The 13,904-nt window shown below is 38.7% G+C and overlaps 1 protein-coding gene across 1 annotated transcript in view; it reads left to right on the forward strand.

The window, feature by feature from the left end:
* The window catches only part of LOC123559949 (uncharacterized), a 139,481-nt gene that overhangs the window by 13,782 nt on the left and 111,795 nt on the right, over positions 1-13,904 (forward strand). The window contains exons 13-17 of the mRNA XM_053516650.1: positions 1,730-2,475; positions 2,904-3,331; positions 9,014-9,155; positions 10,340-10,543; positions 10,872-10,941. Coding sequence (XP_053372625.1) covers positions 1,730-2,475; positions 2,904-3,331; positions 9,014-9,155; positions 10,340-10,543; positions 10,872-10,941 — 1,590 coding nt within the window. The remainder of the gene's footprint in view (positions 1-1,729; positions 2,476-2,903; positions 3,332-9,013; positions 9,156-10,339; positions 10,544-10,871; positions 10,942-13,904) is intronic.

Below are 13,904 nucleotides of genomic sequence, written 5' to 3' on the forward strand. Positions count from 1 at the left end.
TATATTGTGAAAAAAGTACAGTTCAACAACGCCCTCTGTCCATTTTTCAGTTTAAAAGAGCATTACCATCTACACGCGCACCTATTGCATCAATAGTTTCATTAAAATATTCATCCATTAAACAGTCAGTTCCCACAGCATAAACTACTAGCATTCATCATTTCGTTGGCAGTACTTAATAGGTTTTTCAAATTTTTGTATCATTTTAAATAGTGTGATTTTCATGCCGTCGCGTTATTATCGCTCACATGGTAATATTACCACGAATGTGATAATCATGCGACACCGGCTTAAGCGGATTTCTATTGATAGCATCATCATTGGTAAATGGATCATTACATATATTTGCAAAACATTTCTTATATACATCTAGTACATATAGCGGTATACTACTATTTTCTTGGGCAGGTTTACAAGTCCATAATGCTTTTTTTCTCTTAAAAACAAATGAAACAGCTTACCAAACAGATGTTATGCGTACTTACTAATAAACTTTGATAATGTGGCAGTTGAGTCCAATAAGTCCAGGGGTGTTCAAAGATAATCCGTCATAGATGTATTGTAAACCAAATACTGGATTTACCTGTAGTGGAAAATAAACGGTGTCGATTGTATTGAGGTCAACTGCCACATAATCAAAGTTTATTAGTACACGGTTAGAAAAAAAAATACTTTTTAAAATTTAATATTGCACATGAGCTGTTATAGTTAACGCATTAAAGAGCGGTAATAAAAGCAAAAGATCCTGTAAATAGTATATAATAATGTTTTAAATAATATTCAGACCTTTGACAAATGTTAAAGAAAGTAAGTAAATATCAGAGAAAGGAATTAACAAGAAATTAATGTATTTGCTGTTCATAACGGAAACTGTGGCAGCCACATTGTAAACAAAGGCATTACGAGCTTTTAAAGTATAACTGAAACTGCTTTGGTTTACACGGTGTAGGTTTTCTATATCTGGCATAACATTAATAAACTGATACATTAAAATCTAAACATTTTTATGTATAATATCTTTATATTGCTTTTTCATCATTTATGTTCTCCATACTGTCATTCCGGCAAAATTAATATTAAAATCCCGTAATTTTTCTACATAAGCATTTCTGCATTTTAACATTCCTAGTCAACCCAGACAAGGTTTGTCAAACAAATTGGACACTGCAAGTTACCTATGCGGCCAGTCCAGTGCTCGGCCACCTAAAATTCTTTATTGTTTATCAAAAATAAAACTTGAAAACCTTGCTTGCAGTGTTTGTTTATTTTTCGATGTAAGGACGCCAATTCAAAATGGGGTCAACAACAGACGAAACCGGTCAATAGCGACAACTGTCATTTTGCATTTTGAGTTAAGATCATCTCACTCTATGGTAAAAACGTTCATTTGTGTATTTTCTTACACAAATATTTGCAAAAATGTATATTCTATTAAAATATATACAAAATATACGAAAGTTTATGTTTTTACTGCAAAAAGTTGCTTCTTTCGGCGGCACCGTCGGTGTTATCAATGTAGATAATAGCCCGCACCGCACACGCTGCCTTCGTTAATGAGTTAAACTATTTATTATTCATTTAAATTCAAATATATAAACATTTTTATTGTATTAGAGTTATTTACTGTTGTATTTATTGTTAAGTATTTTAAAAAGAAAATGCTTAAAACATGTGTACCTCTCTCCCCCCTCCCGCTTAAGTAAACTTTATTTTTATCTGATATTCAAAGACCGCTCCACTTTTTCAACACAATTTGCATTACAGATACAGTGCCTGTTGTTAAAAGAGGCCAACAGATACATAGACCCGAGCAGTTTTTAGCCGCAAAGAGCCTCGTAGACCGTGATGGCTACTCCATTCGAAAGGCTGCATATGAAACCGAAATACCATACCAAACACTGAGGGATCATCTGAATGGCAGATATACTGATAAAGTAACAACATTTGGTTCAAGGCGGCTGTTAATGGCAGAACATGGGTCATCCCTCAGTAACTATTGTAAATACATGTTGTCGAGGGGTGTGCCTCTGTCCAGACAAGTAGTAAAACATTTAGCTCGTGACATCATTCACCAGGAGGGTGGTGGCGATGTTGTGCTATCTGACAAATGGCTTCTGTGTTACCAAAACCGTCACCCAGAGTTATCTTTTAGAACTGCGCATCCTTTGCAACAAGACAGGGCAGCAGTCACACAGGATACAGTGGATCATTACTTTGATCTTCTTGAGGAGACATTGACTAAACTCAATATTATTCACGAGCCTGCTCACATATTTAACTGCGACGAGTCTTGGTTTTCAGGCTGGCCTAATCCTTCTAAGAAAGTCATTACGTCAAAAGGAACACGTTGTGCCGATCAATCTATTGTTAACATGAGTGGCCATATTACCATACTTAATGCCATATCACCTATAGGTCAAACTCTACTACCTATGTTGATTTATAGCCAGTGTCCTTCACGCAGTTACACAGATGGTGTGCCAGATAGCTGGGTCTTTAAATAAACAGAGAAAGGCTATATTACAGCAGAGTTCTTTGCACAGTGGTTTACAAAATGTTTTATTCCATATGTTGGTGAGAAAAGGCCAGTACTTTTGATACTTGATAACCACCCATCTATCCAGATCCTTCCTAGATGCAGCCAAAAAAACCCATAAAATCGACCTACTCTACCTACCTGCACGCTTCTATCATATATTACAGTCCCAAGATGCTGGTTATTTTCATTTACTCAAACAAAAAGTTGCAATTCAGGTAGGTTATTTGGGAATGAAAACACTTCCCAGGTCACTATTTCCCAAATTACTTGTTCAGGCTTTGAACCAAATAACTGGTGCGTGCTACAGTTGCCACTCAATTTAAATGTACTGGTATTTACCCACTGAACACAATCTCTATTTCAGCCCTTCTGCCTAGCAGTACAGAGGGTGATGTAAAAAAACCCCACAGATCTGCTACTGAAAATCATGAGGTTGACCAGTGTTACCATTGTGGCTCCTCTAAAGAAAACCCACTGGTAAAAATGGGTTTAGTTGCTCACGAATTTGTAAATATTCTCCTAAAACCACCTTCCACGGTACCAATTAAGAAATCTAAAGGTAAAAGGTCATTCACACAGGCTAGGTCTGTTTTGTCGGAACCTGAAAAGAAAACCACCAAACACACACCTGTTGTTCAAGAGGTCACTGTTCAACCCACCAGTGCAGATGATACCGATGATACGGCATTGAGTATTGTCTGTATGGTTGGTTCGAGGGAGGGGTATTATTGGATTGGCTACGACACATGTGATAAATGGTATCATTATGAGTGTTTACCAAACTATGTACAGGTAGATGTAGATCTGAAATAGAAAAAGTAGAAACTTCACAGGTCGCTCAACACGACAAAAACGAAAATGTTGCAGGCTAAGTCTTGTTAAAGGACGGGTTTGGTGTCGTCGCTATTGTCAGGAAGACTAATGGAATATAAAGCATTACCAATCCACACTGACTGTAGTTATGGACATAATAAAACAAACTGTTTATAGAGACATGTAGCTGAAGTGTTTAACAGTGATATTTTTCATCGTTAAATTTTAGCTAGGGTTTTGTTAATTCATTCTGTGATCTGTTTCTTTGTTTCACTTTGACTGAAAGAAAAATGTAAGAATTGAAATACATGTAGATTAAATATGTGTATTTACCTATTTCAGAATATTGAAATATTATTGTCTTACTCATAATTTGTTTTAGAAACGTGTTTTATAACATGAAAATATAATAAAAACAAAGCTTTCACAAGCATTATAAATGTGTGGCCGAGCATTGGTTCGTATCTGGTGAAATTAGTGGTGTTTAACCTTAGTTGCACCGCACTTATTTTACTCCAAAATCTGTGATCAACCAGGCGCATGATCTCTTGACCTATTTTCTACAATGGTGTACTGTTTAAAACACGATTCTGATCAAAACTGAACAGCTTAAGTAAAACAGTATTAACAATAATGTAATGAAAATGGCCGAGCATTGGTAACTTGACTCTGTATACACCGGATCACGTCAAATTTGTTGGACTATCACGAGGTTGTTTCATCACGAGAGCTATAAAAAGAAAGGGAGGCTGATATTTTCTGGACTATGGTAATTGAAATTTGGCATCTTTTACAGAGAAAAATAGATGTATGATGATAGAACATGTAGGACAAAACTACTCACCTGCCAACAAAATCGTTATTTTGTATCGATAATTTTACCTCTACCAGGGAAAAGTTTATGTCAACGTCTGACTTGACAAATCAACCTAGAACACCATCAGCTTGTACAGCAGTGAAATAAGCGTAAAAAGTAGAAATATATTCATTTTGATGGGAAAAAATCCAAGCCGGTAGTTGCCGAAAAGTGGTCTCAATAAAGCGTTTGAGATGATATAGTCTGGTTCCCACACCCTATAAACGACTGCTCTCCACCCTATAAACGACTGTACTCCCCCTCTTCCTCTTTCGAGTGATCAAAACAATATACTGACAGCTAAAAGTTGAAAAACAGCATTTTAAAGTGACTGGTTTGCTTTGAATGTATGAATATTTTCATTTTATTGGAAGCTAAACATGATTTGTTTCTGTATATAAAGTGTTAGTCTGATGACAGGTAGAATTATAGCAAAAAACTCGATTGATCACGGATTTTGTCCAGATATTGTACATTGTCTGCGTCAAAAGTACTTATTTTCTTGCTTGAAGAATGACCTACATGTAAATTCCACTGTTTCATGGATAAAGAAACAATACTAGTTTGGTAGAAAAAATAAAATCATTGATAAATTCTCCAATTTGTTTATAACCGTCAATGAAAGAAGATTCGGTGTTATTTCCTGACTGTATGCATGCTTGCTTAAGTACTGAACAAGTGCTTGCGAGTTTCGTAAAGAGACTGTATGCCTGTTTGTGAGTGACTTCTTTATAATATATCGGCGTTTCCTATGCTCCTGTAGTATTTCTTCATATTTAGAACCCGCAAAGAAAGTTTGAAGGAGGGTGGTATAAAGCAGTCACCATGCGGTCTGTCTGTTCGGTCTGTTTGTATATGTGTCCTCATATATTTGGTCGTACAATTACTTCAATGCTATTACACCTACCTCTCTCAAAGTTTACATTCAAACATCGGCTATATGTAGTTAATGTTCATCTTATTATTTTCCTTTTTCTTTTTAAAGTGACACTTAAAGGTGAAACATGGTCTGTTTTTCGTGTCAGTGCCATAACTTCTTTATGCATTAAGGGATTTTGAAATAACTTGGCACAAATGTTCACCATCATGAGACCATTATGAGACGATGTGTCGCATACAAGACTATATTTTCTAGAATTTCAAACCTTTGAAACCAATATATAATCGCAACTACAATTTATAAGGTGTGAAAATATGAACAGTAAATGGGGTGATTTGGAGTGAAACGGCGCTAGATTGAATCCACTAATCCTTTGTGGATCGCTTTCTTGACAGTGTCGCACAGAAAACAGTTTTATTTTAGTTTTGTCTTTGTATTTGCCATAAACACACGAACTTTAACATGAAACTTGTCTTATTTTACTGAAAATACATTCTGCGAATGAAATAAGTCCCCATTTTACAAGCAGAAGTGCCATTAGAGGAAAAAATGAGGGTTTATTACCTCACCTGAGCAAGAAGTGCGGAAGGTGAACTTTTGTGATCACCCTATGTTCGTTGCCCGTCGTCGTCGTCCGTCGTCAACAATTTGACTGTTAACACTGAGAAGTCACACTTTTGGTCCAATCTTAATGAAACTTGGTCAGAATGTTACCCTCAATAGAATCTTGGACGAGTTTGATATTAAGTCATCTGGACTCAAAAACTAGGTCACCAAGTCAAATCAGAGGAAAAGGTTGTTAACAGTCTAAAGATCACAATTTGGTCCACTCTTAATGTAACTTGGTCTGAATATTACCCTCAATAAAATCTTGGATCAGTTCGATATTGGGTCATCTTGGTTCAAAAACTAGGTCACCAGGTCAAATCAAAGGAAAACCTAGTTAACACTCTAGAGGCCACATTTGTGACGATATCGTAATGAAATTTTGTCAGAATATTAATTTTGATATTCTATAAGTGACGTTTAAATCTGAGTCAAGTGAGGTCAAAATTTAAACTAGGTCACCAGATAAAATCATAGGAAAAGCCTTTTAACTCTCTATCGGCCATAAATATGGCAACATCTCTATTGCCTACCCGTCGTGATTTGACAATCATTTGTCATACATTTATACTTAACGAAAACACACACAGCTTTCGATATAAATGTCGGAATTTACCGATCATACTGAAACAAAGACGAGGTACAACTCACGCCATTTTTAAAACAACGGAAGTGGTTTGAGCAAGGCCTAGCAATGAAAACGACCAAATCCGCAAGGACAGATTCCCGGCGTGTGTGCGTTATCACTATTAAATGTAAATTATTTCTAACATGAGAAATAGCGGTAAATCTTGACAGGTAGTATACACGACGGCTGTACTACTCGCGCACGGTATTTGTAACGATAACATATTTATGTAGTATACACGACGGCTGTACTACTCGCGCATGGTATTTGTAACGATAACATATTTATATTATTATTGAGGAAGGGGGAATCGGGTAGTTAAACCATTAGGCAATTCGTGACAAAATAGTTGTACTACTTTTGAATCTTGTTGACAGATTTACCATGAAGTAAACTCTGAATTACTAATAAGGATTTAATTGACTTTTCCGATAATGTTTTCGTCATCTTTTTCTATTTATACGTTTACTCGCAGGATACTTGCGGGTGAAATAGTTTTGTTTTTTTTTAAAAATCAGAGAATCATTTTGTTGCAGACGGACAGACAGACGGGGGTCAACCTATAGTCTCGTCCTGTCTCATCTTATCGATATTTTGAAACCGTAAGGTAACATTTCTTCACATGATTTCTATAGGGAATCGACGGTTAATTTCTTGCATGAAATAGTAAGGACCCTGTGTAAACATCCAGTTTCTAGTTCGTACTTTGTGATAGTATATGTGTGTAAAACCAACACCGAATACTTGCGTGTAAACGACGCTGAAGCATTCAATTGATTATTTAATTAAGTAGGATAGCGAGTCACAGACACTCCACCCCCACCCCAATGGATTAGTACAAGCATCGCACGAGGGGTTCGACATTAACTGACATTATAAACATGACGACTGATCAAAAGAAACAATTTTTGTATGCATATTTTTTATTTCATTTACGCCTTTTAAGGACATAAATCGCGTATTGTACTCGCAAGATTGAATACAGTATCACTCGCAAATACGCGTTCAGATCAAATATCAAATTGGCAAGTCGGCATACAGTGAATGTTTTTTCACTGGCTAGATAAAAATTAATTTCATTCAAAAACGCAACAGATACGAAACATTTTATTTACATATATTTATGGATTATGCATACTTATTATAGAAAACATCATGGATAATTGGATTACAAATCAATTTGGCGTGATATTCATCAGTTTCGTGACTTGGTCGAGTGAATTTTCATGCAATGAGTATGATCAGTCAACATTTTATAAACATTACCTGTCAGTTTCATCTATTATATCACCATATACACATATTTATGTTAGACTTATCGTTTAATTTAAATACACAAACACATAAAGCAAAATAATGAATTTGAAGACGATTCTTACCTTTCGCGTGTCTGTTTATTGTTTTGATCACTCGCAAGAGGAAGAGGGGGAGTACAGTCGTTTATAGGGTGTGGTTCCCGCCGTACTATGTATTTTAGGGACAGTGAAGGGGCTGGTAATCCAGACTAGAGATGATACAGATCATTTTTACGACTTTAGGTTAGATATCACTATTTTTTCTCAGGCATAAACGCACTAAATATGGCCTCTTCAGAACTGACCATTTTAAATATATCGAAAAACAATGTCACAAGTAGATAGATATACACATGATGTATAACAAACAGCATAGATTTTCGGTTTAGAATACTGAATCTTTCCAATCCGAAAATCCCTTTAATCCTTTTTTCTGGTCCGAGCATGTTCGGATTAGAGAGGTTCCACTGTATAGATTTATATCAAATAAAATAATTATGGCTAAATTCTTAATGTAATATTCCATGAGAACTGCAGTATGGGTGGAGGCTAGTACAATACCCGTATAAGTGACAAGTTAAAATTATGCCCCTCCCCTCCCCCCAGCCCCAATTTTGTTCCACTATCTGTCACCCATGACAGGAACAACTTACCAGTAAAACTGAGTGTCAGGAAAGTTGCTGCCACATTTTTCTGATTAACAAGTCGTGTAACCCAAATGTTGCAAAAAGCCAAAGGGAACTCAAAACTCTGTTATCTTTTAAATTTGAATATAACATAAAATTATGTAATATTGTCTGCAAACTTTGACTGTAAAAGATTAATTGAATAAATTCTTCTTCTTCTTCCGTTGTTGTACAGGTCCCACTCTGGGGCAACGTCGTACAATGGTGTATGTACAAGGTGGTGTGTGCGGCGCTCAATTATTTACAGTGCAGAGTAAAAACAGATAAAAACGATGTTGCAGTTTAGTGGGATGATGTCGCCAGGGCCCTCTTGAAAGCCACGACGCTGTCGGCCATGATGACTTCCTGTGGGAGCCGGTTCCATAGTCTGGTGGCGTAGGCGAAGGAAGAGTGAAGGAGGACATCTTTGTCACGAAACGGAGGAAAGAGTCTCATGGAGTGGCCACGGGTGTTGATGGAGGTAGGGTGGAAAAACCTCGCTGGTTGCGTTATGTCGACAAGGCCGTGAACTATTCTTAAGTCATGACCAGCTTGGCGTTAGAACGACATTTGTGTAGGGGTAGCCAGCCGACATCAGACACCATTTGGCTAGTACAGCTAGTGGTGCGGTAATCGTCCTTCATAAAGCGTGCTACGCGGCGCTGGACGGCCTCAAGTTGGTCAAAGTTTGTCTGTGTGTGAGGGTCCCAGGTAGAACTGGCGTACTCTAGAAAAGACCTTACGAGGGTCTGGTAACACTGTGCCTTGAATTCCTGTGGGCAGCTCGTCAGGTTCCTCTGAGACAGGCAAGGCTGTTGTTTGCCTTCTTGGCTGTTTTGGCGACGTGGGTGTTCATGGAGAGTTGCTGTCAAGGTACACGCCCAGGTATTTGCCTTCTTTTACTACTTGGAGCTCACTGCCACGGATGTAGTAGGCTGCCTTGATAAGGGTTGACTTCCTGGTTATGCGTATATCCTCGCACTTGGATGCATTGAACGACATCTGCCAGTCGCGCTCCCATTGCTGAAGTCTATCTAGATCTTTTTGTAAGGCTTGTGCATCCTGTGTGGTGCTGATCTTCCTGTACAAGAGGCTGTCATCAGCAAAAAGGCGCGTTGTGGACTTGGCTTGGAGTGGGAGGTCGTTAATGTAGAGCAGGAAGAGTAAGGGCCCGATGACTGATCCTTGAGGCACGCCTGAAGTGACTAGTGCTGTATCAGATGATCTTCCCTCTACTAAGACTTCCTGTGTACGGTTGGCCAGGAAACTGTGTACCCACTGCAGGAGGTTGCCCATGATGCCGTAGTACTCTAGCTTGCTGGCAAGTCGCCCATAGGGAACCTTATCGAATGCCTTGGTAAAATCGAGCAAGACTGCGTCGATTTGTTCCACCTCCTTGAGGCCTGCGGCTAGGTCTTGTATCTTGAGGATAAGCTGGCTGTCAGTAGACCTCCTCTTTCTGAAGCCGTGGTGTTGGTCCGACAGTATCTTGTCGAGGTGGGCCATAAACTGGTTTTGAAGGATGTGCTTGATAATCTTGCTGCATACTGAGGTAAGCGATATCGGCCGATAGCTGGCAGGGTCACTGTGGTCTCCCTTTTTGAAGATAGGTGTGCCATTCGCGTGCCTGCAGTCTGTCCGTACTTGGCCTTGGTCGACAGATGCAGAGAAAATGAGTGCTAGTGATGGTGCCAGATCTTCTGCGTAGTCTTTCAGGAACCTCTTCGGGACCGGTCGCCTTTTGTGGGTCTAGCACAACAAGAAGCTTCCGCACACCATTGACGCCGATGCTGAAACTGTGCATGTCGGGGTTGGGACTGATTCCGAGTGATGGAATGTGGGAGGTGTCTTCCCTGGTAAACACTTCACTGAATTGCTGTTTCAGAATGGTAGCTTTGGTGGTTGGCTCGCTGTGGGTGAGACCGTTTGCTTTCAGGGGTGATATGCCACTCTTGTCGCACCTCTTCCCCTTGGCCAGGGAGTACAGTTTCTTTGGATTGCGGTCTGTTGCAACTATGTCCCTGATGCATCTGTTGTATGCCTGTCTGCATTCGTAGCGGGTGTCCTTGGTGATCTGCTTATAGCGGATGTGGTCGGCTTCATTGCCGGTAGCTCTTGCCCTCCGGAATGCCCTCTTCTTTCTTCTGGAGAGGCGTTTGGCTTTCCTGGATATCCAAGGTTGGTTGTAGCGAGAGGTTGTCATTTTGGAAGGAACATGGGCCGCAAAGTTCCTGAAAGTTGTCCACAGGGTGTTGATGCCTGTACGTGAGTTATATCTTGTGGTGAATTCAAGGCTAAATTCTCTTACAGCTACCTGTAGGTTGGTCGTTTCAGCAGTTTTCGAGAGGAATATCTTTCTTGGAGGTGGTTTGTAACGAGCTGCTGAGGTCTGTGCGTAGATGAAAACTGCATCGTGGTCGCTGACGCCTGGCAGTGGTTCGCAACGGCTAACTAGTGATAGACGGTTGGTGATAAATAGGTCCAAGATGTTCTTTCCCCTGGTGGGGAAGTTGACTACATGTTCAGAACTGGTGTCAAGGACTGTGTCCAGGAAGAACATATTAAGCTGCTTGGGGTTGTTGTTTCCAGCGATTGTGTACGAGCCCCAGTCGACATCTGGTAGGTTGATGTCGCCTACCAACCAGATGGTCGAAGTGAGGTAGGCGAGATGGAGACTGCGTAACTGTCTGCAGATTTCCTCCATGTAGGCTAGGTCACTACTTTGTGGGCGGTATATGGAGGCTATGATAAGTGGTGCTCTGCCACTGGTTACGAAGGAGGCGGCCGTGATCTCTGCGTGTGTATCAAGCTTCAGGGTAGTGCCGATGATAGAGTCCTTGGCGCCGATGACAAATCCACCATGTCGGTCTTGGAAGAATTAGTTTTAAGTCATGTACCAAGTAAGATTGTTCTGGTAACCAACACCTTCCATCGCCGAATTTTAAAATTAAAAGGTTGATAACTCGAGAAACTTCTTCTTCTTCCGATGATGTGCATAAATCCCACTCTGGGACATTGTCGCACAACAAACGTGACAGGCTACAAAGTAAAGTTAAGAAAAGTAAAAATCTCACTCTGTCTAACAAACTTGGTCAAAATGTTGTTTTAAAATCTAGCGCCAAGGATAAGTCTGCAATTTCAGACAATTTTCTTCTGTTTTTACAAATGATCCAGATCATAATCTACCAAACATTGGACCTAGGCTATTTGCCAGCATGTCTGAAATAAAAGTAGCAGAAAATGGTATTAGGAAAATTCTGAAAAACTTAAATCCATGCAAAGCAGCAGGTCCAGATCAGATTCGACCTAGAATTTTAAAGGAATGTGCAAATGATATTGCACCAATTTTTACTGCCTTATTCAACATGTCCCTTAATACTGGTTCTGTACCCTCAGGTTGGTCCGAGGCCTATTTAACGCCTGTTTTTTTTTTGTTTTTTGTTTCAAAAGTGAACATTTTTTAGCTTCAAATTATAGTGTTTTTAACCTGTATAATTTGATCTTAGAGCACACAGTACTTAGTAATATTTTAGATCATTTTAAGATAAATTTAGTATCCCGGTGGACAATCAGCATGGTTTTCGAGCCCGGCGGTCTTGCAAAGCCCAACTACAGTGTGTTTTATTCATGATTTAGCTCAGCCAGTACAGCGAAGCTAGATTGATGTTACCATCATGCAATTTTCCTTTGATGTAGTCCATCATGGAAGACTGCTCTTAAAATTAACCCATTAAGACATCAGGCCCTATTCATTCTTGAATAAAAGCATTTCTAGGAATCGAACTCAAAACGTTGTGGTCGATGGGGCAACATCTAGCTCGGCTCCTGTTATATCTGGCGTCACTCAAGGGTCAGTTTTAGGACCTCTCCTGTTTCTGCTTCACATAAATGATCTACCTGCGTCTGTGTCTGCCAGCGTACGCCTTTTTGCAGATAACTGTAGTTTATAGGACTATACGTTCTCAGACTGATTCAGTTCAGCTGCAAGGCCATGGACCTTGACAGTTTATCATTATGGGAGCAGAAATGGAAGAGGTCATTCAATGTAAAAATGCCACATACTGCATGTCTCTAAGTCCAGAAAACCTATAAATACAGTCTATACCTTGCACAATCAGCCTCTGTCTGTTATCAGTCAAGCCACCTATTTAGGCGTGGAAGTATCATCAAATTTATCTTGGTCTCTTCCTGTAAATAAAGTCTCTAATAAAGAGGTTTCTTAAAACGTAATATATATTCTTGTAAAGGTTCTACCAAGGCAGCTGCTTATACTACAGTTGTAAGACCATCTTTAGAATACTGTTCTAGTGTATGGGATCCTTACCATCAGAATGATATGGATAAAGTAGGAAACATTCAATGACAAGCTGCAAGATTTGTAACAAATAATTATAGCAAGACCCCGGAAACAGTCTTAAAATAATAAAATACTTAAATTGGGATAGATTGCAAATTAGAAGATAATACAGTAGACTAATTGTATTTCATAATTTTTTTTATTATCAGTTAGATTATTAGTTAGAAGTTAATCCAAAGCAATATGTTACACCTTACACAAGACAGTCCAGACACTACAATCATCTTACATTTCAGATTCCATCTATTACAGCTGATTATTAAATTTCATTCTTCCCTAGAGCAATTGTTCAGTGGAAGACATTACCATCTCATGCAGTCAGTTTTTAAACAGTCTCCGGATTCAAATCAGAACTGGCTACATTGATGTTTACACCATAATTCCAGTACAAATCTTTTTACTTTTATCCTGTTTTAACCCTACTGATTTCTTCCTTTCTGCAAACAGTTTGTGTATATATATCGCAGTAAAAGGAATTAAGGTTTAAGGTGTTATGTTTTTGCACATTTTTTTTATCACAACTATTAGGAAGCACTATGTGGATTGAGTAGCCTAGGAAACCTGACAATCTTTCGCCTAATACCAATATGAAACCTAAATTTTCTCATACTCCAGTCGCACAACTAGGAATCCCGGTCTAAATATCGATCTTCTCTGATAGATTATCGACTGTTACTTTATACAGCTCACCCTCCCCACATTGCTTTATATTTTCTTGTATGCACTATATGCTGTTTAATTTCGTTGAAATGTAATGGTTCTTTTAAATATAACTCCCCTTTTCTGATTGTTTTTGCACTTAGTCATTTTAACTATATATATCACACTGCTTTCCAGATTTACGTGCCACGAACGGCCAAGATCGAGAAAAGTAGGTAGATGCATATACAATGTATATATTTCCAACTGGCTCTAGGTTAGATCGAACCCTTGAATACCTTTAATATCAAGTGTGTTTGACTGTCCACGTTCTAATTGTAGAAAATATCAAACCTTTTCTTCACTCTCATTTTCTCAATATCAATTATTATTGTGAGCCTTAGGCGTTTCTTCAGGTACTCTGGTGTACAGTACAATACAGTAAGTTTTATTTTGAGTCAGCAAGAAGACAAGAAGACAACATTACAAAACAAAAGCTCTGAAGAGCTTTTGAACCTACTATACATCAATCTGAACAAATATAACAGAATGATAAAAGCGCTACAAAAGAAAACATGTTAACCACACAATATTGAATAGAACTGGTTGAGCAGTGTATGCTTAAG

The sequence above is a fragment of the Mercenaria mercenaria genome, chromosome 10 (genome assembly GCF_021730395.1).
Source record: "Mercenaria mercenaria strain notata chromosome 10, MADL_Memer_1, whole genome shotgun sequence".
Lineage (NCBI taxonomy): Eukaryota > Metazoa > Mollusca > Bivalvia > Venerida > Veneridae > Mercenaria > Mercenaria mercenaria.